The sequence below is a fragment of the Notolabrus celidotus genome, chromosome 19 (genome assembly GCF_009762535.1).
Source record: "Notolabrus celidotus isolate fNotCel1 chromosome 19, fNotCel1.pri, whole genome shotgun sequence".
Taxonomy (NCBI): Eukaryota; Metazoa; Chordata; class Actinopteri; order Labriformes; family Labridae; genus Notolabrus; species Notolabrus celidotus.
Window position 1 is genome coordinate 23,538,355 of NC_048290.1, and position 25,981 is coordinate 23,564,335.

The 25,981-nt window shown below is 42.2% G+C and overlaps 2 protein-coding genes and 1 long non-coding RNA gene across 7 annotated transcripts; 2 read left to right on the forward strand and 1 right to left on the reverse strand.

The window, feature by feature from the left end:
• The first annotated feature begins 1,218 nt into the window (after positions 1 to 1,218).
• car15 (carbonic anhydrase 15) lies at positions 1,219 to 4,817 on the forward strand. The gene is made up of 6 exons (XM_034710021.1): positions 1,219 to 1,390; positions 1,467 to 1,612; positions 1,716 to 1,808; positions 1,891 to 1,957; positions 2,042 to 2,202; positions 2,294 to 4,817. Exons 1-6 carry the CDS (start codon positions 1,297 to 1,299, stop codon positions 2,516 to 2,518), a joined length of 786 nt encoding a protein of 261 aa, XP_034565912.1. The 5' UTR covers positions 1,219 to 1,296; the 3' UTR covers positions 2,519 to 4,817.
• A 366-nt stretch (positions 4,818 to 5,183) lies between these two features.
• On the reverse strand, positions 5,184 to 21,425 carry setd1ba (SET domain containing 1B, histone lysine methyltransferase a). Of its 3 annotated transcripts, none has more exons than XM_034709180.1 (19): positions 21,080 to 21,425; positions 20,702 to 20,856; positions 20,357 to 20,455; positions 19,786 to 20,056; positions 18,527 to 18,648; positions 16,894 to 17,994; positions 12,738 to 13,454; positions 11,785 to 11,958; positions 11,596 to 11,689; positions 11,286 to 11,494; positions 11,119 to 11,191; positions 10,658 to 11,035; positions 10,432 to 10,566; positions 9,277 to 9,792; positions 8,864 to 9,030; positions 8,654 to 8,779; positions 8,355 to 8,474; positions 7,410 to 7,547; positions 5,184 to 7,330 (listed from the first exon to the last, which is right to left on the reverse strand). In XM_034709180.1, exons 1-19 carry the CDS (start codon positions 21,138 to 21,140, stop codon positions 7,157 to 7,159), a joined length of 4,830 nt encoding a protein of 1,609 aa, XP_034565071.1. In that variant the 5' UTR covers positions 21,141 to 21,425; the 3' UTR covers positions 5,184 to 7,156. The 3 variants fall into 3 exon arrangements, with proteins under 3 accessions (XP_034565071.1, XP_034565070.1, XP_034565069.1); XM_034709179.1 differs by having other exon boundaries at positions 9,277 to 10,296; XM_034709178.1 differs by having other exon boundaries at positions 9,277 to 10,566.
• Positions 19,600 to 25,298, forward strand: LOC117830869. Of its 3 annotated transcripts, none has more exons than XR_004634856.1 (3): positions 19,600 to 19,970; positions 21,865 to 23,394; positions 23,745 to 25,298. It is a non-coding gene; the product is annotated as an uncharacterized LOC117830869 (long non-coding RNA). The 3 variants fall into 3 exon arrangements; XR_004634857.1 differs by having other exon boundaries at positions 19,608 to 19,970; positions 21,865 to 22,400; positions 22,760 to 25,298; XR_004634855.1 differs by having other exon boundaries at positions 19,608 to 19,970; positions 21,865 to 25,298.
• The last annotated feature ends 683 nt before the right edge of the window (positions 25,299 to 25,981 follow it).

The following is a 25,981-nucleotide window of genomic DNA, read 5'->3' on the forward strand; positions in this document are numbered from 1 at the left end:
CCCCTAATAAGTGACTAACAAACTGTCGAATAGTAGAAATATTTAACTGAACTTTTTTTTTTCTTGTTACGCAATGTTTTTATCAATGCATCCAATTGTGCAGCTTTTGTTTGTTTGTTTATTTATTTGTTTGTTTATCGAGGCGGTCAAAGGGCATCTTATATTTGTGACCAAATTCTGCCCATCAAAACTTTTGGATTGTGTCATCACACAATTTTTTTAAGGCCTCACAGAAAATAAATTTATTTAGACATTTAAAATGATAAATCTTTAAAGATCAATAGCCTTCCAAACTATGTACAATTCAAAAAATGATCACAAACTACTGTGTATCATTCTGCAACTGTTGTAAGTGAATGTCTTGTTTTAACATGTGTTTTATGGGATTTCCTCCATTTTTATCATTGCAACTTCCTCTGTTTTCCCCTTGCATTTTGTATTTTGTTGTGTAATTGTGTTTGACTTATGTGTCACTCGATGTCACTATAAATGAGGGGAACCTCAGTAGAATTTCTTGAGTTTATTAATATATAAATAAATAAATAAATAAATAGAGTAAGAAGAAATTGGATACAAGTCAGACCATTTCAGTAACATTGTTTTTTTTTATTCTCAGGCAAACTGTCTTACCTAAAAGTCAGATTAGGATCTGTTCAGGAGATGTCGATCATATCATGTGGTCTACTTTTTTTTCTTGCTTAATCTCAAAAACAGTACAAGGGAGTGAAATCTGGTTAATAAACTATTCAATATACATGGCACAATATCAAGACTACCAGACAAAGGCTTTATTTTTATGATCCAAACCTCTGAAACAGCCACTGAATGGACTTCTGGGTGTGATTCTTTGGACACAAACAGTTTCCATCCTCAACTAAATATTGTCTGTTCAGATTTTACACCTATAACAACATAAATGTTTAAAAGTCTAATTCCATCACATCTGGCATTAGAACTCATCTTGAGGACCTTAATGTGTTGTCATCAAAAGCTCCAGAGCAGATACTAAATTGACATCAACCTGAATGTGCTGATTCAACATTTTTCCTCTCCCCTTATGATCTTATGATATGATCTTTTGAATAATCTTTGGACCCTGCGACCCTGAACAAGATAAGAAATAAAATAAGAAATGGGTGGATAATGGATTGGCCCAGTTTTGATGTATGTATTATTTATGTCTTGATCTCATGTGGTTCCTCAAATCCATAAGATCCCTATGCGTGGGGAGACCTGTTTCCGTCCTGCCATCCTTTACTTGAAGAGCATCACTCCCCCATCAATCTGGACCACCACATGGCCAGGAATGAGTCTCTGTATTCTCTGCACCTGGAGGGCTTCGATGAGATCCAAAAAGGCCACTGGACGCTTGAGAACGACGGTCACTCAGGTAAATATACTCCACATACACATAATGTATTTTATTCTGAGTCGTTGATGTTTCTCATGTGTCTGCTTGCTCCCAGTCGTGCTGCATGTTGGTAATGGCATGTCAGTGAGCGGTGGAGGTCTCCTAGATGTTTACCACACCATCCAGCTGCACTTCCACTGGGGAGGCCCGGCAACTAACGGCTCGGAGCACACGATGGACGGGCGCAGATACCCGATGGAGGTACAGTACGGTCAGTAGACAGAACCACACTGTCACCGAGCAACACTTTCAGCAGACTGATGCAGTGCAGACTTCCCTTAATGTCTGTTTCATGTTTTTCTAGATGCACATTGTCAACATGAAGTCAATCCATCCTAATTTGACAGCAGCCTTGAATGACCCAACAGGACTCTCTGTTCTTGGATTCTTCATTGATGTCAGTTTACGATGAAACATCTCTGTTCTGTGATTCTAACTCTGGTAGCTTCTCTCATCCTGATGTTTTCCCCCTCTTGCAGGTTGTTTACGCAGAAAATGTGCACTTTGGACACATATCACAGAAGCTGTCCTCCGTTGCTTACAAAGGTTAGAGGAGGAATATTCAGTCTGTATCCCTGTTTGTGTTGTTTTTAGCTCTGTTCTCATAATGGCTGTGAATCATTTCCCAAGGCCAAACTACTAAAGTCAAGCCATTTCCACTGATGAGCCTTCTGCCCAAGCACAACATGAGTCAGTATTTCCGTTATTATGGCAGCCTCACCACCCCGCCATGTTCTCAAGCAGTTGTATGGACTCTATATGAAGTTCCTATTTACATCTCATGGTCACAGGTGAGTCTTCTTAGACTCATTCAAAAACAAGGACATATAACTGGTCCCCTGAAGACTGTAAAATAAACACGTTGTGTATTTTTCTTCTCAGCTGGCTCAGTTTACCTCACAGATCTTCTCCACAGAAGAAGATGCAGAGCAGGTGACACCTCTGCAGAACAACTTCAGACACATCCACCCCACCTTCAGTCGAACCGTCTCTGTGTCCAAGAATGCCCATCTGCTCACAGGGGCGGCCGGTCTTATCCACAGGTCAGCAGTATCTCTGCTTCTGCTCCAAATCATTTTCCTGGTAGGCTTCATGTTTGGACTTTAGCACATGTTGAGTCCAAATCACTGAACACTTCAACACCAAACAAAGATGATGTACATTTGACATTTTGATTTAGAGTTTTCTCCAGTGGTGGAGCCAGACTTTCTGACTGGGAGGGCCAAATTGAGTCACTGACTGTTGTAGGGGTGGCCAGGTGTGGTAAACATTAGGGGCTTACCTCAAACCAAGGAGGGTTATCTGAACAAATCACATCAACTTCAACTTCTTGTGTGGAAGAATCTAAAAAAATGACATTCTTGTATATAATGTTAAGGTAACTCAACAGAGGCAACATATAATGCTGCTGAGCTTCTTTTAGGACCTTAAAAGAAGACTTGTGTCCAAAGTCTCCATTGAAGTACCAACAAAAGAAAATATTCCACATTTAAATGTATAGAAGCTACGAGCAGCCTTTTGAAACAAACCTGAAATAGTTGATTCAGTATATCAGTATAAGTACCACCTCTGACAAAGCAAATGGCCACCAATGGTTTGGGATTTCAGGGTGGCCAATCAGAGTTCAGGGTTGCCCACCCCCTGGCTCTGCCACTGGTTTACACATCTTTAAAAAAGCCCCAGCAAAGAGTGTAGAAAAACAAGCTGTGAAGATTAAGTACTGTAATATGTTAAATGTTTGAAGATTATGACCTGCTTCTCTGCAACATTAATTCAATAGGTGCATTTAAAACTGTGAAAAAAACATTGTTACTGACGGTTTGAAATAATGTGATTTAGGGCGAACTGTAGCACTGACATTATTCTTATTGCAGTGATGTATGTGAATAAGACTGCAGGCTTTTCACACATTTTGTTGATTCTCATAAATGTACAATCCTAATATATACGCCCTTTTTTATTTTATCTGTTTTTAACTTAGTTTTTTGTAGCTTATCAAATATTAAAATGTAACAGTGACAGGTGTAGAAAATGACAAAACAATTTAATCTACGGTTAAAGTAAGAAGTAACCACAAACACAAACACACAAACTGTTGTTGCTGGAGGCTCTGTGAGGTTGTAGATCACTGCTGATGCTGACACCTGCATGTTAATAAGCTGAGGCTACTTTATGTCATGCACGCCCACCAGCTATTTAATAATTTGCTCACTAAAGTTTTATTTTATTTCTATTTAAAGTTGCTGTTGGTAGGAATGGTGTTAAAAACGTTACATTTTTTCTGCTGGGTTTGGAGAAAAGGTCATAATACCCATCGGTACTCATCGGTAAGTAAAGTAATTTGAAACTATTGTGAAATCTCTGCGTTTTCCGATGTCTTTGTATCAAGCAATGTTATTATTCCCCTCTTTCCCATTATGACGGACCAATCATAGCTAATCTCCAATCCTCCGATTGGTTATGAGTCTGGTACTATCATGACTGCACATGCCGATCTGTGTTGGGGGCTAAGAAGAAATCTGGTTTGGAGGGATAGTGTTGACATTCGAAGACCCTCTCTCTGAACAGATGTTTACTCTGTAACTACCAACAGCAGCTTTAAACTAAAGTAAAGCTGGGACTTCGAGAGAAGGTATTAACAGATCTGACCACCAAACTAAAAAGAAAGTGTTAAAATGTAAACATTATGATGATGCTGAATACATTACGCAGCTAATATAGCAAAACAAAAGTCAGATTTAAGTGTTTACCAATAATGAAGAAGGCTTTTGTTCACATCAGATACTTTCAAAATGCAAATGATTTAGTATTTGTTTTTTAAAATGCAATTTTTTTGGAATACTTACTCACCTTGTAGAGTCTTGTGAGCAGGAATTTAAACTGTGTACACTGTTATTAAAATGATCATCTACTGCTCCAACTTAAAACACAAACTACCTTTCACAGAGATTTTGACATGACATGAAAACCTTTAGTATGACTCATATAATGAAAAAGACTGAAATCCATTCAGCTTCATCTGTTCAGGGTTAATAATTATATTTTACCTTGTGGCTGACCATTAGCCTAATGGCCCACTTGAATAGAGTAGAGCCATTGTTACTCATACATTATGTCACACCTGTGTTTTTCTGGCATATGTAAAAAAAAAAAAAAAGGCTTCATTTAAAAAGCAAAGTTGAGGTTATAGTCTGCCAATGAGCTAGCTCTCCTGTATTCAACATGAAAATTATTTTTTGTGTACGTGGTCATTATTTGCATATTAGCCACTAGCATCAATGTCACTTAGCAGCATGTAGCAAGGGACTAAAAGTATGTGAATAGGTTACAATACTGCCAGTAATGCTAAAATATGAAAATTATATATGTTGTAAATCCTGTTTTAACAATAAACATGTAATGTCTGATACTGTCTCATTTCTTGTTTTTATTTATCTGTTTTATTTCCTGTTTGTTGAGACAGTCGCCTTTTTTCAATCATTGTAATCTTAAAACTACTTTAATTTGTACTGTTAGTCATACTGGCTGTGTGTGTGTGATTGTTTGGAGGACAGTGAGTCACATGACCCTGTTCTCTGTAAAGTTAGCCTGACACAGAGCCATTGTTTGGTCAGCTGCTGCCAACTGTCTCCATTCATGAAAACTCCACGTTGGGAGAAAATATGTGTCGGCCACATTGAATGAATAAATCTGTTCTCAGTTGTTTTTTTTCTTTGTTTCTTTTAAAATGACGATGACTCCATGCTTCAGGAAAAACAACCAGCACTTAAGGATGTATGCAAAAATGCTTTATTTCCACTTTTACCTTTTTCATACATTTTTCGTGTAATAAATAGACATAAGAAACAGGCTGATATCTCAATCCTCTTCTCATGCCAATTCTGCACCTTATTTTTTTCTCCACACCGCAAACAATTTTTCATAGAATTTACAACAGAAAATAAAAAAACAAAGCTTGACACAAGCTGAATTTACCGCTACCAGCTCATCACTCACTTCATATCTTACATAGATCTCTGAGCCGAGTTTGTGTAGCAAATCCCAGGGAACAAAAATATATTTATATATATTTATATAGTATTCACAGTTACAGTATTTACAGATTCTAGGATTATAAAGCAAATGGGCAGAAAATGAAGACGTTTCCACAAGAAACAATCTTTCCAAAAGGGAGGTGGAGACTTTTCTGTGCACAGTGGACCTTTTTCTTTAAATAAACAACCTCTTAAATCCTCAGATTCCTTTTACAGATCCCTGATAACATTTTTAAATACTCAGTCTTTTGTTTTAAAAAAAGAGAAAGAGAGAGATAGATGCATCATAAAAAGTGTTACCCCTGTGTAGATCAAAAAAAAAGCTTTAGATCTTCTGTACAAGTAATCATATACAATATGAACATTACTGGTGAAAAAAAGTCAAACTGATGAAGCAACAACTGACTTGGTCTTGTTGTGGGCAGCTGATTGGCTAAGAGAGGGCGTTAAAGCAGAAGTGCAAGCATCATGTGTATTCATGTTTTAAAGAAAGGAGAACCCTGGCTATGTGCTGGGTCAGAGAAACACTTCTGTGGGAGGAAAACAAACACTGATAGAGTAATAAAGTGTTACAGATGAAGAAGAATCTATCAAAGACAGTCATCTGAGGCACAGATGAAGAACAAACATCGTCATCAAACACCCACAGCGCTGGGAACAAAATAGGCAGCACGTTTTTAGCGCAGGACTTTTAAATGTATCACCTGCTGCTCAGCTTAAACAAAGACAGTTACACATTCATATGGCACTTAAAAAGTGAGAGTTACAGTTCACTTCCATAACTTCCTTTGAACGCTGCCTGGTGATAGAAGACGGGTATGATTCTTTTTTCATTCTCTTCCTCTGCATGATTAGTCAGACTTTTGCTCAGCAGCCTACAGGGGGCAGTGCACTCACATTCACAGGGTGATCAACTCAGAACACATTCACACACAAACACACAAATCTAGTGTCTAAGCATAAGGGGACTACCTATACAAAAAGTGGAAAACACTGGAATAATATTAATTAGTACAAATTCTGCACTTTCATCTTCAATTTCTTTGCATAAAGTAATAGGAAGCAGCATGATCTGTTACTGGCTGGTGAAAGCAGCTGTGATATCGAATCATTCCAGATTTTGTGGCAGGATTTAACCATTTTTTGAAGCTTGACTTTTTACTTCCATCTGTTTGATTTATTCCAATGTAAAACTTGTGCAGAAGAGGCAGGAGCGATAAAGAGGGATAACCTCTGCCGTCTTCCCCCACAGAGAACGTATTTTCCTGGTGGGTTTTGTGCGTCTCAACAGTGTTAGAAAGCAGCTGAACATGTGAGTTTGTGTGTTTTTTTGTACCACATGTGGTGTAGGTAAAGCTTATGAATCAACTTGACAGGAGAAAAGTGTAAAAAAAAAACAAAGGCTGTACAAAATAAGGACTGGATGTGGAAGAAACCGTGCTGAAATACTGTCCTGTGTCGACAGGAGGGAGGGAAATGCTGCACCAGCAAGTCAAGAGTTTTAGTAAATTCTGGGTCACTGGCAGACGTAAAAAACTATGCATTTCAAGAGCACCATTAATCGTAAACAATCTAGATTTTAATATGCAAAGAGCGCCTTACAGGAGGTAAGGAAACTCCCTCTTCCCCTCCTCCTCATCCGGCTCTCCTCTGTGAATCTTCAGTTGAGTTTTAGGACAGAGCCCTGAAGAGGATCCACTTCAAACCGGCTTTAATTGAGCGTCCCTCTGCAGTTCTCCGCCCCGCACAAACATGGTATCTTCTCGTCCTCTATGGGGAACTTGTAGTCGTACGTGATCTCTTCGTTGACATTAATCGGCTGCCTGGAGTAGATCACGATCTTCTTTTGAGACTCCACTGTGATCACCTTCGCATAACAGTTAGGCTGAAAGACAAGTCAGAGAAAGTTAGAATATGTGACGCTGGAGCTGAGAAAGCTGAGGGGAACTCAGATGTAGTCTTACATTGCAGCTGTGGTTGATGAAACGGGCAAAGTTGCCACACTTGGTGGCGTCTATGATGGTGTCGTGGTCGACGCGGAACATGTAGCTGCTGCCGATGCCTTCCTCCTCGTAGCGCTTCTCCCGCATGTCAGCTATCACCTAGTGGAGGAAAAATTTAACTTACTGTAAGTTTGCCAGCTTTAAAATGAAATGATAGAGCTTACCTTGCTGATAGAAAACAAGTCAAAACATAATAAACCATCATGTTTGGTTGTAGGGAAAATATGGACATCATAGATCGCTCAGGCCCTGAGCTCTTTATTGGACGTAGGAGCTGTATAGTCTTTGCTATATAGCTACCTGTGTTACCGATTGGTTCTTATTATTCAGTAAGTTATTTACATTCTGCACTTTGACGCCTATAATGTCATGGGTTTTTTTAAGTTCTATTTTTTGGAGGACAGCTGAAGAGAAATGTGGGAGAGTAGAGACTGGGGGAAGATATGCAGAAATGGTGGCGGCTGAGAGTCGGACCCGCGTCAGACCGCGTCAGACCCCCGCGTTCGACCGGGTCAGACCGCCTCGACAAGGACAAGAGCCTCTATACATGGGGTGCACACTTAAACTACTAGACCAACAAGTACAGAGTTATTTTATAATTTAGAGTTTGTTGGGCACTCTTGCTTTTTATTTTTCCTTTATTGGTTCAGAGTTTGTTGGTGTCAATTTCCAGCTGCTCAATCAGAAGTTACTCTGCTTTAAAAAACTTGAACTCTACACACTCAGAAGTCTTTTAAATATCACATGTAACTGGAATATTATCAATTGGCTACCTGCGTGAGGATGCAAGGTGTGTAAAAAAAGTTCTTATTGTTCAAATTTTGGATGTAAAAAGTGTTTCTAATGTATTCCTTAACAAGTGAAATGCTTCCACATTTTGCATGCTACCAATCATCTTCCTCTCACCTGTCTGATGTTCTGCCCCACGTATTCAATCACCATCTCATCTGCAGCGATGGGCTCCATGGCGAACAGACCCCAGTCGTGGATGTGCGATTTGCAGAATCTGATCTTTTTCTTACGGAACTGAAGGAAAAGCGTTGAAAGAGGAGAGCTGATGTTAAAAAGAACTTCTTGACATGACTTTAATTTAAATGACAACCGTCTGCGTGTGTCAGTTGTGCCGTGTGTTACAGATCTGTGTTATGTACTTGTTGACTGAATGTCTATCTCACTGGAGCAAAGTTCTGTTTGTCTGTGTTTACCTTCAGCTGGTTGAACTTCAGCAGGTCACTGTCACACGCGAACGAGGACAACAAGCGCCGCTGCTCTGACCGCCGCTCTGAGCCGGCTCTGGTGGAGGCGTGGACTTGTGCGGGAATGCTCATCCCCTGCGTGGAGAAGAGGGAGTTAGATTTTTACACCCATATAAGGTAAACAAAAAGAAGAAACATCACTCTTTCTCTCCTGCTCACCTGTGTGTCCATCGGCGGCTCCTCATATTGCAGCTTCGTGCTCTGGAGGTACTTGATCTTGTCTTTCTTGTCGATCTTGTAGTAACCCTCGCTTCTTGCACAGCCGGTCATGTGATCCCTCATGCCGTCGTCTCTTCTTTTCTTCTTCACTCCAGGGATATTGGTAGGTGCACGGAAGTCAAGGAAGAAACTGTAAAGGCTTAAAAGCGGCTGGGATGATATCAGACAACTGGAGTTCTACAGACACTCAATAGAAGCCCAAACACTCCTCGTTTCCACCACCAGAGGGGGCTGCTGTGCACTCAAAATTCAAAACAACAGTGTTATTTAAGTTTTGAAGACTGTGTAGCATTACTTGGAAAAGTAAGAGACACACAGAGATCACAGTCAGTATATAAAGCAGTAAAGGATATAAGGGTGGTTGACCCACAGTGTGTCATTGAGCCAGTCGTTGCCGTTATCCTGCTGCAGCATCTTATCATAAGTGATCTTCAGCAGCCTCACGTCCTCCTCGTCGATCCCGTCGTTCCAGATGTCATACAGGATGGTCATCTCCTCAAACTCGGAGCGTGGAGTGAAGTAAGGCAGGGGCGGCGAGGTGACAGGGGACAGGCTCCCCAGCAGCAGCTCCTCCCAGCCTCGCCTCGTCCTCCTCGCAGGCTTCACCACAACAGGAGCCTCGTCTTCGTAGGACAGGAACCCATCTTCTGCAGGTAGGACTGTCTGAGGCTCCACTTTTCCTTCCCTGAAGTCCAGACTTGGATGATTGGGAGACTTGGCAGATATTTGCGTGGACAGGTCGCTGAGGTGTTGGTCTTGAGGCAGGAGGGTGGACTCTGATGAGAGCTCCAAAGAGTCCTCAGACGCAGAGAGAGCCGGGGTCTTTTTGCCTTTGGGTCGTCCAGGTTTCTTCTTTGATGACAGGGTATCTGATGGCACAGGGATATCTACAGTGAGACCAGGGGGCAGATCTTCAGGGACTCTGGCTGAATGCTCTGATCCAGCTGAGGGAGTTTGGTTAGGCAGGGCGCTGACAGGCGGCTCCTTAAAAACTGGTCTATCATCTATGCTCTCCGAGGAGACTTTCCTATTCAGAGTCAGTGCTGAGGGGTCAGGGAAGACAGGGGTGAAGGTTAAGTCTCTTCCTGGTGTTCGAGGGACTCCTGCGCTAAGGACAGGGGACTGTGCGGGGTAGGAGAAGGGGCTACCGGGGATGTGAGGGGAGCTGAGCAGGAGACTGCTGCCTGACAGCGGGGCGTCACTGCCGGGCGTGTTGGGCACCGTGTCCGTGCTCTGGGACTTGCCCAGACTCCGGGCGCGCTCCAGCAGGTCCCTGCCCGGCGTGCGGGGGATGTCCTCGTCTGTGGGGAGGCGGGGCCGCTGAGGGAGGTCAGGCAGGGGACCGGGGGGAGGGTGTAGGAGGGAGCGACCTTCTAGTGCCGGGTGAGGAGGGAGAGGGAGGTGCATTAAAGATGCAGAAGCAGATTTAGGGACGGGTGTGTTAGCGTCTATGTGAGAGGGGTCTGCTCGGCCTGGGGTGCAGGGGACTTCCTCAGGCTCTGCTTTACCTTTGGCTTTGGTCTCCTGGTCGCTGTCGGGGAGGGCACCTGTGGGAGTTGACGGCCGGAGGTTTACAACTCGCTCCTGAGGTTCAGACTTCACTTTGGGAATGTTGCCGTCTACACCGATGACGCTCCCTTTTTCTAAAAGAAAGAAAATAATTGTTATTCAACTTTAGTCTTTAAATGATTAAATAATCATGTTTCTAATTCTTATGTATCCATAGAAACTCACCTGGGAGTCCTTTGGGGGACAGTGGTTTCCTGTCCTCCATCACCTCCTCCTTGGGACTAGGTGGTCTGCGTTTCACCTTACTGCTAAGCTCCTCCAGGCTCCTCTGATCCTCTTTCTCCTCCTTGACCTGCCCCACAGGCGGGCTCGATGCTTTGGTTTCTGCCTCCTCCGCCTCTTCATCAGAAGACGACGAAGACGTGGATGATGAAGAGGATGAGGAAGTCACCGCCTTTTTGACATCGACATCGTCCACGTCACGTGAAGTCGCCTCCTGCTCCTCCTCCTCTTCTTCCGAGCTTAACTCGTACTCAGAGGAGGAGTCGGAGCTTTCTCCTGAGGAGTCCGAGCTGGCCTTGGAGGAAGCTGAACTCTCTGCTTCTGCAAGAAAGACGCCAAAGTCGTGATAAATAATTGGAAAGACGCATAAATCAGCAAGCTGTTGCAGCTGATATTCAACATACCATCATCAGATGAATCTGAGGAACTTCCACTGGATGATTCACCTTCATCATCACCATCCTCATCACCACTCCCCTGAAAGTGATCAGAAATGATAAAATGTCAACAAAGTTCACGAATAAGAAATCCAACAGAAACACAATAAACTGTCATTTTGGTGTTGTCTTACTTTGCCTGACAACAGCCTATCAGCAGCCTCTGTTACATCAGGCTCCTCCTCCCGGTCAGACAGAGACTCCTCCTTCCCTGAAGTGTCCACCTCCTCCTCGCCCTCACTGTCCAGTTCAAGAGGTCGTGAGTGCCGTCGTTTAGATGCCGCGCCATCAGGGTCCAATTTGGAGTCGTCTGTGGGGAGTCCAGCTGGGTCTCGATCTCGATCTGATAGAAGTGGACAAGATTGATTTGCAACGGGCAATGTAAGAAAACAAATATGTGGATCATAGAGTTTATGGTCTGTTGTTTTGATAGTTTATAGTTACCTTCATCCTCCAGCTCGTCGTCAACAGGCGTGGAGGGTCGGGCTCGTTTGTTGTCTCCTGCTGCTGCAGCCTCAGGTGGGTCCTTCCTTTTCACCTGAGCACAAGAGCAACATTGCAACAGTTTAGTATTCCCAGTGGTGGAAAAAAAACTCCTTTCTTCTCCATAAAAGGTACAATTAAAGCGCATACCTTGAAGGAAGGTAACCTAATGGCTCCTCGCAAACCGATTCCCAGGCCCATTCCCTCGTAGCCCAGCCCCTCCCCCTTGTTCCAGTTCTCCAGCAGACTTGAACCCATCGTTTCTTTGGGTTTGGGTCTCTCCTCCTCCTTTCCCTCTGCACCTTTCACTGGAGTCAAAGTCGCCTGGAGGTAGAAGGGAAGGATTTTCAATGCTTGGTAGTGATTGTTTTAAACCCTGTGGTCAACTTAAAGCCTCTTCAATAAGTTATGCTGATTTTGGCACCCCCCCAAAAAAGTGTGTCAGCAGCGTGCAGCAAATCACCCACTGACACAATTTTGACACCTGATCTATAAAATAAAATGTTTCCTTTAAAAGGAAATATTTAAGGATGTTTCATTACCAGAAAAAAATCCTTACAGTAGCTTTAAAAGAAAAAAAGGAAAGTCATCATTTCATTTTCCTGATAACTTATTGAGGCTTTGAAGTGCAAGAAAAAATGTAAAACATGTCAGGTCTTTTAAACTAAAACTGCAGAATTTATTTAACATCAAATCTTTAATTTACTTGATTTATTGAGCAATCTTTTGTATCCCAAAATGATATATATATTTTTTTAGTCAACACCTTTTTGGAAATGTCATGAAACTTATAAAAATGTTGTTTTTTTAATAAATAAAAACTACATTAAAGTGTTGTTTATGTTTTTTCTTTTTGAGTATTATGAAACAAAACACTTCTGGTTTTATCCATCAAATGTTTGAATTGTTGAACATTTACTGTATTTATATATTGATGCCTCTGCATTAAATCTTCTGTTTCATATAATTATATCATATTACATGGACAGTGTTAAAATGTTAACTCAATTTAGGACATTTAACATCAGTTCATGAATACTGTCTCAATTTAAACATTTATGTGTGGATATTTTAAATCTTGTAGGGTAAAATAAATGACCTACCTTAGCTGAGCGTTCCTTCTTATCCCACCAGTCATCAAAGGCTCTGAAAGCCACCACCTCCACCATCTTACGGTTGAGGTCCCTCTTCATGATGGCCTTCAGCTCTTTGACAATAACCAGCAGCACTCCATCAACGGTGGCCTTGTGAGGATCCTCCTTTTTATTCTCATATCCAGGTGGAGGGACAGTCGGGTTGAACTTTGGTACACTGGGATGCTGCCACTGTTGTCCAGGTACTCCTGCTCCACTAGTAGGCGTAGCACCCAAAGACAGAGGCTGGTAGGGTCCCACATAGGGCCCCGACGCACCACTGTCCAAAAAGTGTGGAAAAGGAAACGGCCCTCGAGTCTGTGCGATGCGGCTCAGCATCTGCTGCTGCATCTGGAAGGACATGGGGACAGTGCTGCTCCACTGCTCCCAGCGCAGGCAGTTCATCAGCTCCATCTGCATCAGAGGCACCATGCTCTGAGCGTAGGGGCCCATGTGTGCCAGCAAATGCGGAGGCACCCCGGGGTGAGTGGCCAGGTGAGCGGGGTGTCCCTGCACAGCAGAGTGGTGGGTCAGGTGGTGGTGTGGGAGGGAGAAGCCAGCTTGATGGGTGAGATGGGGGAAGCCTGGGGGAGGCAGGGTGATGGTCTGTATCGAGTCAACAGTGATGGGAGTCCCAGGCATCTCGTCTTCAGAGATCTCCATGTCTTCTCCTGACGACTGATGACTCTGTGGAATAAAGAAGGAACACAGCAGGGCAGCTCAAATTATACGTCCTTTTGATCCTCATGACATCTGAGCATTGTCCCATTCTTACAAAGACCTTAACGACATGGTCCAAAAGCTCAGCTGCAAGCTTGTAAAGCTAATACTCTATACATCTCAGGTATTGGTATTGACTTGATAAACAAAAGCACTCTTCAAAACAGAGTTTTCCTAATTTTTTTTTTTCTCAGCTAAACATGAAATCTTTCATAAATTAAGAATCAAAAACCTTTTGTTCCTGAGGTAGAAGTTCTCAGGAGCAGCATGTGATTTCAGGAATGATCCAATTCAAAGTTTGCTCGCTCAAAGTCAAACACGGCTGACCCATGAAGTTGGTCATGTATCCAAACAGGTGTGTTTGCTTTTCTTCACTGTTTTCTCCTGAACTATAGTTTATATGAATGCTAGACCTGCTCTGATAACACTACAACTAACAACAGTCACTGTGACTGTTGAAATTTGTCAAAGTTATATATTTTTCTGCAGAAGCTCAGGTGATAAACAGACTTTTCCTGTGTGTGTATTTTATTCTAAGATTGTTATTCTATCAAAGATGAGAAACACAAAAGAGTCAGAAATATTTATACCTAGAATGGCAATAACAGCCAGTTTGATCGTATCTTATTTTATCTCATCAAAGTGGAAATATAGTCACAAGGATTTTATATTTCAGCGTGTTCTCAGAAAATAATCAGGTTCTTAAAAAACAAATACTGCCCTCTAAATCAGTTTGTTTTCCTGCAGTTTTTTGAATTTGTGTGTTCTCTTCCTGTTTCAGTCAAATTGAAAGTTTGGCAATTTGAGCACTTATGCATTTCATACAGAGGTATGTGCAAAAAGATGAAGAAGAAAAGGAAAACAGTTCACTAAGGCATGAAAAACAGAGAGATTTCAGGGTGCTCAACCAGAATTTGATGGTTTATGAATCATATAAATCCTATATTTAATTGAAAAAGTGTTGAAATGTTGTTATTATTTGATGAAAAGCTCATGCCCATTTTAAATTTGATGCCAGCAACACTTAAAAAATTGGTACTAGTATTTTTACCGTTGTGTTGCATCATCACCTCTTCTTTAAACAACACTCGATAAATGTTTGGAATCTGAGGAGACCAGTTCCTGAGTTTTGAAAGTGAAATGTCCCATTTAAAACTGATATAGGATTTCAGCTGCTCCACAGTTTGTTGTCTCTATAATGCGCCAAATGTTTTCAATGGGTGACAAGTCGAGACAGCAGGCAGTCTAGTTTAGCGCCTGAACTCCTCTACTACAGAGCCATGCTGTTGTAATACATGCAGAAAGTAGTTTGGCACAGTCTTGGTAAAATATGCAAGGTCTCCCCTAAAAAGGCATGGCAGCACATGATGGTCCAATTCAGTTCAGCATTAATGGTGCCTCCCCTTATGTGTAAGCTACCCATGCTATAGGAACTAATGCATCCCTATACCATCACGAATGCTGGTTTTTGAACTGTGCACTGTAAACAAGCCAGGTGGTCCCTCTCCTCATGAGAGCAGAGGACGCAGAGTCCATGATTTCCAAAAAGAACGCCAGGTTTGGATTTATCAGACTACAGGACAGGGCCCAGACAAGTTTCCAGTGTTTCTGGATCACGTTTATGTATGGTGTCTTCTTTGCATGGTAGAGTTTTAACCTGCATTTGTGAAACTGTGTTCAGACAATAGTTTAAGGAAATTATTTTGAGCCCATGCAGTGATTTCCACTACAGAGCCATGTCTGTTTTTACTGCAATGTCTATTTGCGTCATGCCTTTCTCCTTTTATACAGGGATTTATCCAGATTCTCTGAGTCTCTTAATGATTTTATGTTTTGTAGATGATGAAACCCCAAAATTAATTTTCAACGCTGAGGATCGTTATTCTGCAATAGTTGGGCTATTTGCTCACGCAGCCTCTCACAGAGTGGTGAACCTCTTCCCAGCTTTACTTCTGAGAGACTCAGCCTCTGTGGAATGCTGTTTTCAGTCCCACTAATGCCACTAACCTGTTGCAAATTAACCAAACTGGATGGGAGATGGTCATTCAGCAATGTTTTTAGCATCACAACTTTTTTCAGGGTTTCAGTGTTTGTTGTACGAAAAAATGTGTATTGATAAAATGTGATTTTCTTTTGTTTCAACATTTGATATGTTGTCTTTGCACAAATTTCCAATTTGATTGAAAACCATCAAATTCTGTTTTTATCAACAATTCACAAAGCGTCCCAACTTTTCTGGAATTTGAGTAGTGATTTCACTTTCATTAGAAAATACATTTTGTGTTGTACATCAGGCCAGGCCTTTAAAGGGCTTTTTCATTGCATTCCTAACATTACAGATCGATTTGGTCTATATTTTGTATTATTATGATAGTTAAATATATGAGCAGTCAGGCTGACTTCCATGGCTAGCCTTGTTGTTTTATATAATTCCAGTAGTTGAAGTGTTAAACGTATTAAATGCCTCTCTGATGACTACTACTCTTAAAGGTTTTGCATTACAATTGTTGCAGAAATGAAAGTGAGAAGAGTAAACGCAACATGGGAGTGGCATCGTACCCAAATGACCTGTTTCCACTGTTTGCTTTGTGATAACCTGAAATGCAAGAACGTGAGACGCTGCAGGGCCAGTCCTGACTGTCAGACTCTGCAAAGCCAGCGAGTGTGCTCCTGAATGGGGCCCTCAGCCAAACTGTGTCTTCCTGCATGTGAGTGTGTGGTTAGTGTTAGAAAGAGGAAACAAGAGTGTTCCAATTCTCTAACAGCAGAGCGGCTCTTATTCCTCCTTTTAGAGCACAAAGTGTAGAAACTCGGCTTCACAGGCCAGATGGTGTTTACTGAGACTTCAAACAAATAGAGTTACGTTTTCTGAATGTGAAGGTGTTTGTAAGGCTGTGAGTTACGCATTTTAAAGTTTCCATTCATAACTCTTTGAGCTGTTTACTTGCACTGAGATAACTAACTCTTTTCTAGTGTAGTTCTTAGTCTAAAAACTACATTACAGCTGTCTTACAAACATTGTATAGTCTTTGCAGAAAGAGAACAAGACAGCAGTGAAAGTGATTTTGCTTTCAGACACTGTAGCTGATATACTGATAGAAACTTTACAAGGCAGAACTTGCACAATGAAACAAAAGGGAAAGTTTACTACTACTGCCTTGCTTTGAAAGTAGACCTGACTTCCTGTGTCTCCTATATAACCGTCATTCAGAGCTGGGAGTAAACATCAGCAATGTGCTTCTGCAAACTAACCAGGTCTATCAAAACATGCTCATTTTAACAACATTTGACACCTTAGGGTGATGTTTTGAAACATAATATACTAAAATACTTTTCTATCAATACTTTTAGACAAGAAGAAAGTTTTAAATTTTGTGCATATACAAGAAAAAATCATGTGTCTTACCGTTTCCATTTTATCCGTGGGTGTGTGTACTCGGTAGTGTCCATCCTTGAGGTCACTGTTGCTCTTCTTATCTTGGACAGGAGAGCTGATTCTCTTTATCAGGGCAGCTGTTCCAGGAATTGGCTCTTCATCGTCCGAGTCTGGCAGCGGGGTAGGACTAATGTCCTCCAACCCTGTGCTGGAGGGTCGGGAGTTTAGCTGCCCGCCTTGCGAGCCGCTTGTGAAAGGGGGAATTGGGGAGAGCTGTGAGGACGAAGATGAAATGGGACTCCCCTCCATCCTCACCTCAGTGTCCGAGTCTCGCTCCTCCAGGAACGGCAGCAGTTTTGTCCTTTTTTCCTTGAGAAGCATCTCGATGCGGGAATCCAAGCTATTGCGCTCTGGATCCAGTGCCGGGGAGCCGGGTGAGGGGCAGTGCTCTGGCGTTTGAGGTGGAGGAGTGGTGGGATGGGGAGAAGGCTCGGGTGGGGGTTCTGGGATGGGAGGAGTTTCAGGTCTGTCCTTGACAGGTAAAAAGTCTGTGGCCGCTGCAAGAGGAGGCTGCGGCGGTCGGAGGTATTCACCCTCCCTTTGCGCCGGTGGTTGGAAAGCTGGCTCTGAAGGGGGGAACGCAGGAGGTAAAGGGGCCTGGTAGGGTGAGAAGGCTGACTTAAAGTTGGGTGTAGCAGGCAGGGGCGCTGTGTAGGTATAGGAGGGGGTTGATGGAGGAGGTTCAGGCGGGGTGAGTTGGTGCTGTTTAAAGGGCTCCGACGTGGATGAACCTCGGTACATAGAACTGCGGTACTGCGGCCTCTCCGGTCTGCGGTTGTACGCGTCCTGGAACTTACTCTCATGTCTGCGAGATTTGTAACCTCCAGAGCTCTCGGCCCGGCTGGATTGGTACGCAGGCGTGGACTGCCGACTGGAGAAATTAGAGTCTTGAGAGAAGGGTGTACCGGTCTGGCGCGGGGTATGAGGGGTTCCCTGGGATTGGGGTGTGTCCTGCCTTAGGCTGGAGTAGCCCGTTTCCAGGGACAGAGGAGTGGTGGAGCTGCTGGGGGGCAATGTTCCTCCAACAGCAGACATGCTGCTTTCTGACAACCTGCGGATTGGCTCGCAGGCCTGACAGGACAGAAGAATCAGGATAAGTCAAAGTGTCAGAGGCAAACATTTACTCAGTTAATATTCCAAACTGAGAGTGTATTTAGAAACTTTTGTGTTAATGCAATCATGAAAAACAGGATTGCATAATTTCCCCAAAGAGACAAATTTTACAGTCAAAGATCTTTAAAAAAACAAGTGGATAAGAGTCTGTAGGTACAGTGCCTCAGCAGACTCATGCTACAAGGCCAAAGTGCATGTTTCTTTGTGATTTCAATGCACAGGCAGGGGTCGGGGTAACATTTCCTCTGCTCTACTCCACCACCTGCCATGCTGATAAACTTACAGATAAGGATGTCAGTTCAGTTGGACAGTGTGTTTCAAAAGCGTAAAACTAAAGTGAAGCCACCACAGAATGCAACTGCTGCTAACAACAGTTTACCAAACTGTATTATCATCCACCTTCCTCTGTCATGAGTAAATGAGCAGTATACCACAAAAAACAACATACAAATAAAAATGTTTGCACAGAAGAGGAGAGTATTTTCTTTACCAGTAAGGCTTCTGCCAGGCTCCGAGGGGAGACTTCTCTGGCCTCCTCTCCACCAACAGGCAAGGTCCGAGGGGTGTAGCTGCCATTCATTAGGAGCTGGAAGTACCTGAGGCGATTCTCACCTGCAGAGCAGAAAACATGCTCATGCCAAGTCTATACAGCAGGAATAATGCCAGCAAGATTTAACACAACTAACGTGGCATGTTTTGAACAACAAAGCCTAATATAAATATTTGAAGAGAGGGATTGTCTACACTCGTGCAGCATGGTGTCTGAGCAAATATTTGGGTTGAATGCTTTTATAGGCTACTATACTGTTTATTCCTGCTTATGTGTGAGATCTATCAAGTTCAGTCATGTCAGAAAGTTAATGTACTCAGTAATATGAATAAGAAGAATCAATGTGTAAACATCACCCACGTGTCTTAGTTGACTTTAAATGAACACATGTGCAAAGCATGCAAACCATATTTCTCTTTACATAGAAGTGAATAAGCTGTGAATATAATAATATGATATATAAATGGGCATATCATACGCTAAACAAACTGTTATATTGCATACTGAATAAGCATGGGGTGTTACTAGTCTAATTATCAATACTCAACATTTTGTAACGGGGTCCGGCTGCAGTGGATGTCTGTATCAGTCTGACAACAGCAAAATCTTTGCATTTTATTCACTACACTGTGCAATATCCCTGCCACTTCAACATCCTGTATACAATACCTTCATTCCCTGTGCTTTTGTGCATAGCCAACTGTAACTATTCTGCGTATATACATATTATTAATCCAAATTCTATTATTTCATTCGTATTTATATCTTATTTTATACCTTCTTTCTAACTGAATTTCCCCCCAGGATAAATAAAGTATTTCTGATTCTGATTCTGAAAATGTCATTGATGTAAAACACTGACTAAAGTCATAATGAAATCAACAGACAGGATCTGATCGGGGCTCTGGCAGATTGGTTAGTGTTTGTTTACATGTTTGAATTATGCACAGAGGGAGTACACAGCACCCTCAGCTCTGGGCTTGAGGGAGCACGCTCACATTCAATGAAATTCAATTACCACACGTTACCAGGCAACGAACGTAAATTTACACACGTGACAGCCGCCCTCCTAATGACTCAAAACAAACCTCCACTCCACTTTGAGGATATTATTTTGTTTCTGCAGCACAGAGAACGCTCGATCATGCCTAAATGTAGGTTACAAGTCGCTCTCTTTGGAAGGCTGAAACACTGTTTACCTTTCGGGTCCAGCTCCACGTGGATGATGTTTCCCATAACAGACGTGTCGTGGAGTGACTGCACGGCCAATTTGGCGGCTTTCACGTTCTCAAAAACAACTTTGGCAATTCCCAAGTGCTTTTTATTCTTCGGATTATACAAGATCTCCACCTGCTCGATGTCTCCGTATTTCTTGCACATGTCGGTAAGAAATCCTTCCCTGATGTTGTCGTTGAGACGGGCGAATGTCACCTCCTTTGGAGGCACAGGGCCGATGTAGCACTCATCGATCTGCAAGAAGAATGAAACGAGTTAATGTAAAAGGTGCTTTCGGGTTAATGTTGCACTGTGTGTGGTCACTCCTGGCAGCTGAGCTGAGGACAGCAGCGGGAAAGTAGTAACGATGAACATGCAAAACCTGGCAGCCATGTGCACGCCATTTATTTTAGTTTTGATCGCCATCCGACAATCAAACTTTCACCCCACATCCCAAAGATGAGTGAGGGGGGTGTGTCTGCAACTTCTGACAGCCCCAATCTTCCAAAAGGAGAAAAAGCCATCCGCCTGCTGCCTCTCTGTTTGGGCAGGTACCTTAAATTTCGGCACCGGTAGGTCCGTCTCTTTGTACTTGGTCCAGAGACGACCGATTCTCGGGTCCCGGACCATATCCACTGGTGGCATCCCGGGGTTCTGTGGGAGATGAGAAGAAGGAGGGTGGAGAGTGTTATCATCCCATTCACAACTTCACACAGCCTTAACTTGTTGCAAAGTGTTTTCACACAAATGTGACGCCGTGTTTGTGTGAAGTGAACCCCTCGGACACGCTTGCTCAAGATGCTGGATCATCAGACACATTGTAACCTATCATGGAGGTCGGCTGCTCGGTTACTATTGTAGCCGATCCGCCGCGTCGAAGGGGAAGGGGGGTCCACTTACGGGCATGTTGAAAGTCTGTCCATCGTAGCGATACAGTTTGTGGGATCCCTTCTTCAGCGCCGGGTCGATGATCAACTTGTAACTTCTCCAGTGGTGACTCCGCTTCTCCGCCGAGCCGCAGACGGGATGACTGTCCATGCCGTTCGCCTGAAAACCTGAAACGACAGGCAGCGACAAGAAGAGAGGAGCTACCGTGAGGGAGGCAAGGCTAAACACGGTCCCGTTACCAGCCCCCAACACTTTACAACACCACACGGTACAGATGCATGGTTATCACAGGGGGGGGACCCAAGTGAGAGGGAAAACGCTAGATTCCAGTTACGGAAAACAGGCTTTAGGAGGGCTGTGGAGAAAGAGGAAAAAAAAGAGCAAGCTTACTTGAACTCTGCTTTCTGCCATGGTCTTCGTTCAGTCTGTTTCTCTCCCCTGGCTTGGACATGTTTTGTCCCTATCGAGTGATTTTCCTCTAATTGATAAAAAGACGTAATCGCTCTCCTTTCGCCGCTTACATTACATGATTTAGCTTGAAGAATACTGCCTCCTTTACGGCGAGAGCCAACACATATTGTGTGCCTCTGGTCTGTAGCTTCTGTCTCTCCCACAATACACCGCTAGGCTTGCCCACCTCGTATGCTATAGTCGCACTTTCGTTACGCGCTTATTTGTGTCTCCACCGTTTACTACACCGTGCTGCTGCTTCATATGAGGTTGTTATGTTTTAAAGATTACAAACATGGGATCATTCGTATGCATACATAAGACTATCAGACCCCCGGTGACAGCTGCGGGTGTATGTAGCTGTAATTCATTGTGTGTGGAATCTGCTGATTGTATTTACCTACATGGCAAACACAAGATAGACACAAGGGAATATCTTCTTAAAAGCTCATAAACACTTGGAGGTTATTTAGCACATGCATGTGAAAGTTAAAATATCAAATTATACATGGTAACTGAGAAGAAGCTTAGCGACAGAGCTCGTTGTTTATTCCTAAAGGGAAATATCTAACAGAGCTTTTTGGTAATACGAGCTTTAGTGAAATATTTTTCACTTTTAACATATTCTTAATCCTCTGTACTCTGGTATTTATGCATTATGTTTTTGTATTTGTATTTTATCGAACAAACTGGATATTTGTTTGACATTGCCTGGTGTTTTGCAGTGCTCGGGCAATTGGCTGGTTAACAGCGGCAGCTCAGCGGGCCAATCAGAGCGCAGCAGCAGTGGAGCTGTCTGCTATTAGAAGCACGGCTCAGGAGTCCTTCAACAGAGAGCAGAGAGAGGGGGCTGAGCGCTCTCGGCAGCCATTTTCCTAAAACAGGACTCAATGGCCTATATGGGTTTCCTTTGTTCCAAAAGGGATCTTTACACTTGATTTCCTCATCTCTCACGGACTATGATAAAACTATGATTCCTCCTTTTAAAGGATTGAGAAGAAGGAAGAGAATGTACTGGATGTAATACCCTGTGACATTTTGAGCCTTTTTTCCTCTGCCTGGAATCCATCTTTGTCTTAACTAGGTCATGGCACACCCATATAATTATATTTCTTGAGTAAAAAAGAAATCAAATGTTTTGAATAAACAGCATTATTGTTTTGGAGATGTAACTAAAGGAAAAACACAGTGACAGTGAGAATGTGTAATGACTGGTTGTGGGCATTGCACTTATGGCCTTGTAGGATAAGAGTAGCAATGAGTAAGTTCAACTCTTTTATCATTCTAAAAGTTTTGATAATGTATCCATGTAACTGTGAGGCATGCAAGTACTGTAAGTAAAATTATTTCCTGTCATTTTATTCATTGAGCTATCACTTTAATCAAAGAAATGTTGGCACCTAAAAAAGCCTCCTTAGTTAATATGTTCACTGCATGCTGATATATAAAGTATAAATCTCACAGTACAGATCAGACCTAACTCCACAAATGACAGAAAGCAGGCCATGGACATCTAATGGCATATTGTAAATTAGTTTACTGTGCTGCTTGTAGTTCTGACTGTTGATTGATAACCCTATTTCTTTGATTAATGACTTTAAACATGTCCTCTCACTACAGCAACGTTTAACACCCTGGTGGCTTGTGCTGTACCCTACCTACAGCTGTGGAGACAACCTCAAGCACGATTAGGTTTGTGCTGTCCATTTGCCATTTAAGAACCAAATGCATCCAAAGTGTAAACGTCTGGCTTGACCTTGCTTCGATGGCATATTTAAATGTCTAAATAAGCCTATTCAAGTGGCCCTTTAGCGTTTTGTACAGTTAAAAAAATAGACCGTCACACAGAGGAAGCAGATGGAGGGAAAGCTCTTATGTTAAAAAATATTTACCTCAGCACTTTGGTGAAATGCAGTTAACAGGCCTAAACGCAGGGACAGGAGGACTGTTTTCAGCTCCATCTTCGGATCCTTTAATAATGGCATTAATAAGGGGTGGGAAAGCGTCTCCTGCAAAGGAAGGAATCCATTAGCACGAAAGAAAGCTCTTTTGAAAACTTTTTGATCAGTGGCAGCAGGCATTGCTTCTCAGCCAGCGAATATGCATCTTCAAGCATCATCTGTGTGGGCAATATGCAAACCATCTCCTCTCTCTCCTTGAAGACAGGATTGCAGTCAAGCATAAGCCTCTTCTATTTCGACATTTCTAACTGAGCAGCATCACATAAAAACAAAAGGAAATGTTTTTGTCGAAAGGTAATGGATTTTTTAAAGCTATTTCACTTTAACAGTTATATGCCTACGTGTCATATAACAGCACAGACAACACGAACGACAATTAATCTTGGTTAAAACGTTATTATCAGAACAAGGCTGTATTATTGTGTGCAATTTTACTTTAAAAAACACATTTTGTGATATTGCAAACTTACAGTTCGTATAGAAATACATGTAATCCAACTATTAAACGAGTAAATAATTTTCATAGGGATACTTTTATATATATTTACTACTTCCCTTTTCGAAAAATAACTATAGGTGTTAGAAATCTACTCTTGCACTGTGGTTTCTCTGCTGTTCTCTGTCTCAAAATGGCTTCTTTACAGACAAAGGGGAGCAGTGTGCTGTATAATGTTGCTGCGCCATAACTGGGTGAGGCTCGTTCACTCGAAGAGAGGATATTTTTTCGGAGGACGTTTTCTTTGCTGATTCATCTGGCAGTGTTTAAAGCGACCGACACATGCAGCGGGATTTTACTCGGTTTTGTAGGTTTCCTGAGAAGTCGTCTTAAATAAGAAGAAAAACAGTGGACGGTGCTTGTGTGGAATGAAACGTTCACAGGGTTGCGTATTCAGGCTGACGCGCCCTAACGACGGTAATCCCAGAGCTCTGGACGTTTGCCATGAGAGCTCGAGCGAGTTGATGCACCCCCACACTGCCATATAAGGTCATGAGGAATCTGCGGTGGTTTGTATCCGGGCGAAAATAACACAGGGGTGCCTCAGACTGCTGTGTGCGCTCTCTCGTTCCAGAATACAGTCGATGGTTGAGTTTGCACTCAGATTTGAAACAACAAACTAAGACACGTTTCTGTATTTTATTCGATAAAGGAGTTATAAATAGACGATGGGGGAGACTTAATTTGTGTAAGTTAATAAGCTCTTCTTGTGCGCCACTTGGTTGGACTCATTTTCAGCTGTGCGCGTGTGTGGTGTGAGTGAGGACAGCTGGTGTGTCGGGCCTGTTTTTCCAGTTATCCACTCTGCCAAGGGCGCGCACTCCTCCATTAGCTGGTCACGAGGCTGCAAACAGCATTCCTTCATCTATCTTTCCTTTATGCTACAACATTCTTAGTTTAACGGAGATAACATTATGAAGTAACTTTTGGGTGCGTAGAAGATGTGGTTTTGAGAAACATTTTGCGTTCAAATCAGTGAGGGTATTTATAGGCCTTTGTTTCGAGGTTAAAAAAACAACCTCCCCTGTGGGTTGCGCCATTCAGCTTTGCGCGCGGCAGACAGACTGGAATATTCCACACAGAGGATTGGCCTCTCTTCATCTGGACAGCTGTTTCTGCACGACGACAAACTTTAAAACCATTTTTAAACTATTTAAGCTTTGATTACAATTGATGAACATGGCTTACACACTTATGGACATTTCTTACACCTACAGGATCCTTTTATAGGCTACCTTGTTTTAAATAGGCTGCCAGTTTCATGCCAAGTAAAAAAAAAACAAAAAAAAAACACTTTAGAATCTTTATTAAACCTTTTTATATCGTTTGCAACTCCACACGGTATTGTGGAAGCATACAGGGCATTAGAGAACGGTTTGTATATTCCTGAGGAGCCAGAGTAATCTGGCACACTGCTACATGACATTTTCTCTCTGTATTTCTTTGTGTCCAGGCTGAAGGATTGTTCAATGGATTAAACCTGGTGTCTTCTTCGCTTTGTATTTAATGATTATTTATATTGGCTTATCCAAGGATTCATGAAGCAGATTGGTGGTACTGTACTCCTTGGTTTTCCTTCCTCCTTGCTCTTTACATCTTTGCATGTCTAATATATAATCAACTATATTTCAGTGTCATTTAGTCACTATTTTATCATCTGTCTGTTTTTATGATACATTTAAATAAATATTATTTACATACATTACATGTTTCATTGTTGTGGAAACTGAAGGAAGTTTATATTATATTTGTTCATGGGTTTGTGTTGCAATTATTAACCTATAGCTGGACTTACGAGCTCATGTTTAAATATAGTTTTAGCCTTCACAACACTTTAAATAAACAAAAGTGTAAAGTATGGTGCTTGGTGGTTTGAGTAAATTCCTTCAGGTGAAAAAAAAAACCCTTTGGCTATCCCAGAAAATGTGCGTTTCAGGCAAAATTCACAGAATACATGTATTTTCTTAAAATAGGCGAAGGGCAGAGTCAGTTTTTCCTCTTAAAGCGACAGCTTGTTCACATTTTCAGCACTCCTATTGCATGTTCACCACAAGTGACTTAAAATGAACATACAACTATAAAGCTACAATGGTCTTAGTTTGACTGTCTGGAAATGTGAAAATGTCCCAGAGCATCAGTAAAATCTTGACATACAATATCCTTGTTTATTATGTGTGGGTTATTCTGTGTTATGTGTCCTCTCTTGACAACCAGGCAACCCACCTTCATCAGATTCCTGTCTCTATCATCGACATGAGACATGTTAGCAATTCTAAAATAGCCCTTTATTGCATATATACATACATACATGAAAATTCAGAATCAGCAAAGTCCAGATAAATCCAAAGGTAAATGGAAAGACTTCAAACTGCATGTCAAGCTGTC

Bases quoted from the DNA above. Each gene is read 5' to 3' on its own strand.
- car15 (XM_034710021.1), top strand. From the start codon at position 1,297: ATGGCCAGGAATGAGTCTCTGTATTCTCTGCACCTGGAGGGCTTCGAT. The intron at 1,613-1,715 runs GTACAGTACGGT...ATGTTTTTCTAG, and splicing joins GGCGCAGATACCCGATGGAG to ATGCACATTGTCAACATGAA. The intron at 1,958-2,041 runs GTTAGAGGAGGA...TCATTTCCCAAG, and splicing joins GTCCTCCGTTGCTTACAAAG to GCCAAACTACTAAAGTCAAG.
- setd1ba (XM_034709178.1), bottom strand. From the start codon at position 21,140: ATGTCCAAGCCAGGGGAGAGAAACAGACTGAACGAAGACCATGGCAGA. The intron at 11,495-11,595 runs GTAACTATAAAC...CACTTCTATCAG, and splicing joins CGACGAGCTGGAGGATGAAG to ATCGAGATCGAGACCCAGCT. The intron at 11,036-11,118 runs GTATGTTGAATA...TCTTTCTTGCAG, and splicing joins CTCAGATTCATCTGATGATG to AAGCAGAGAGTTCAGCTTCC.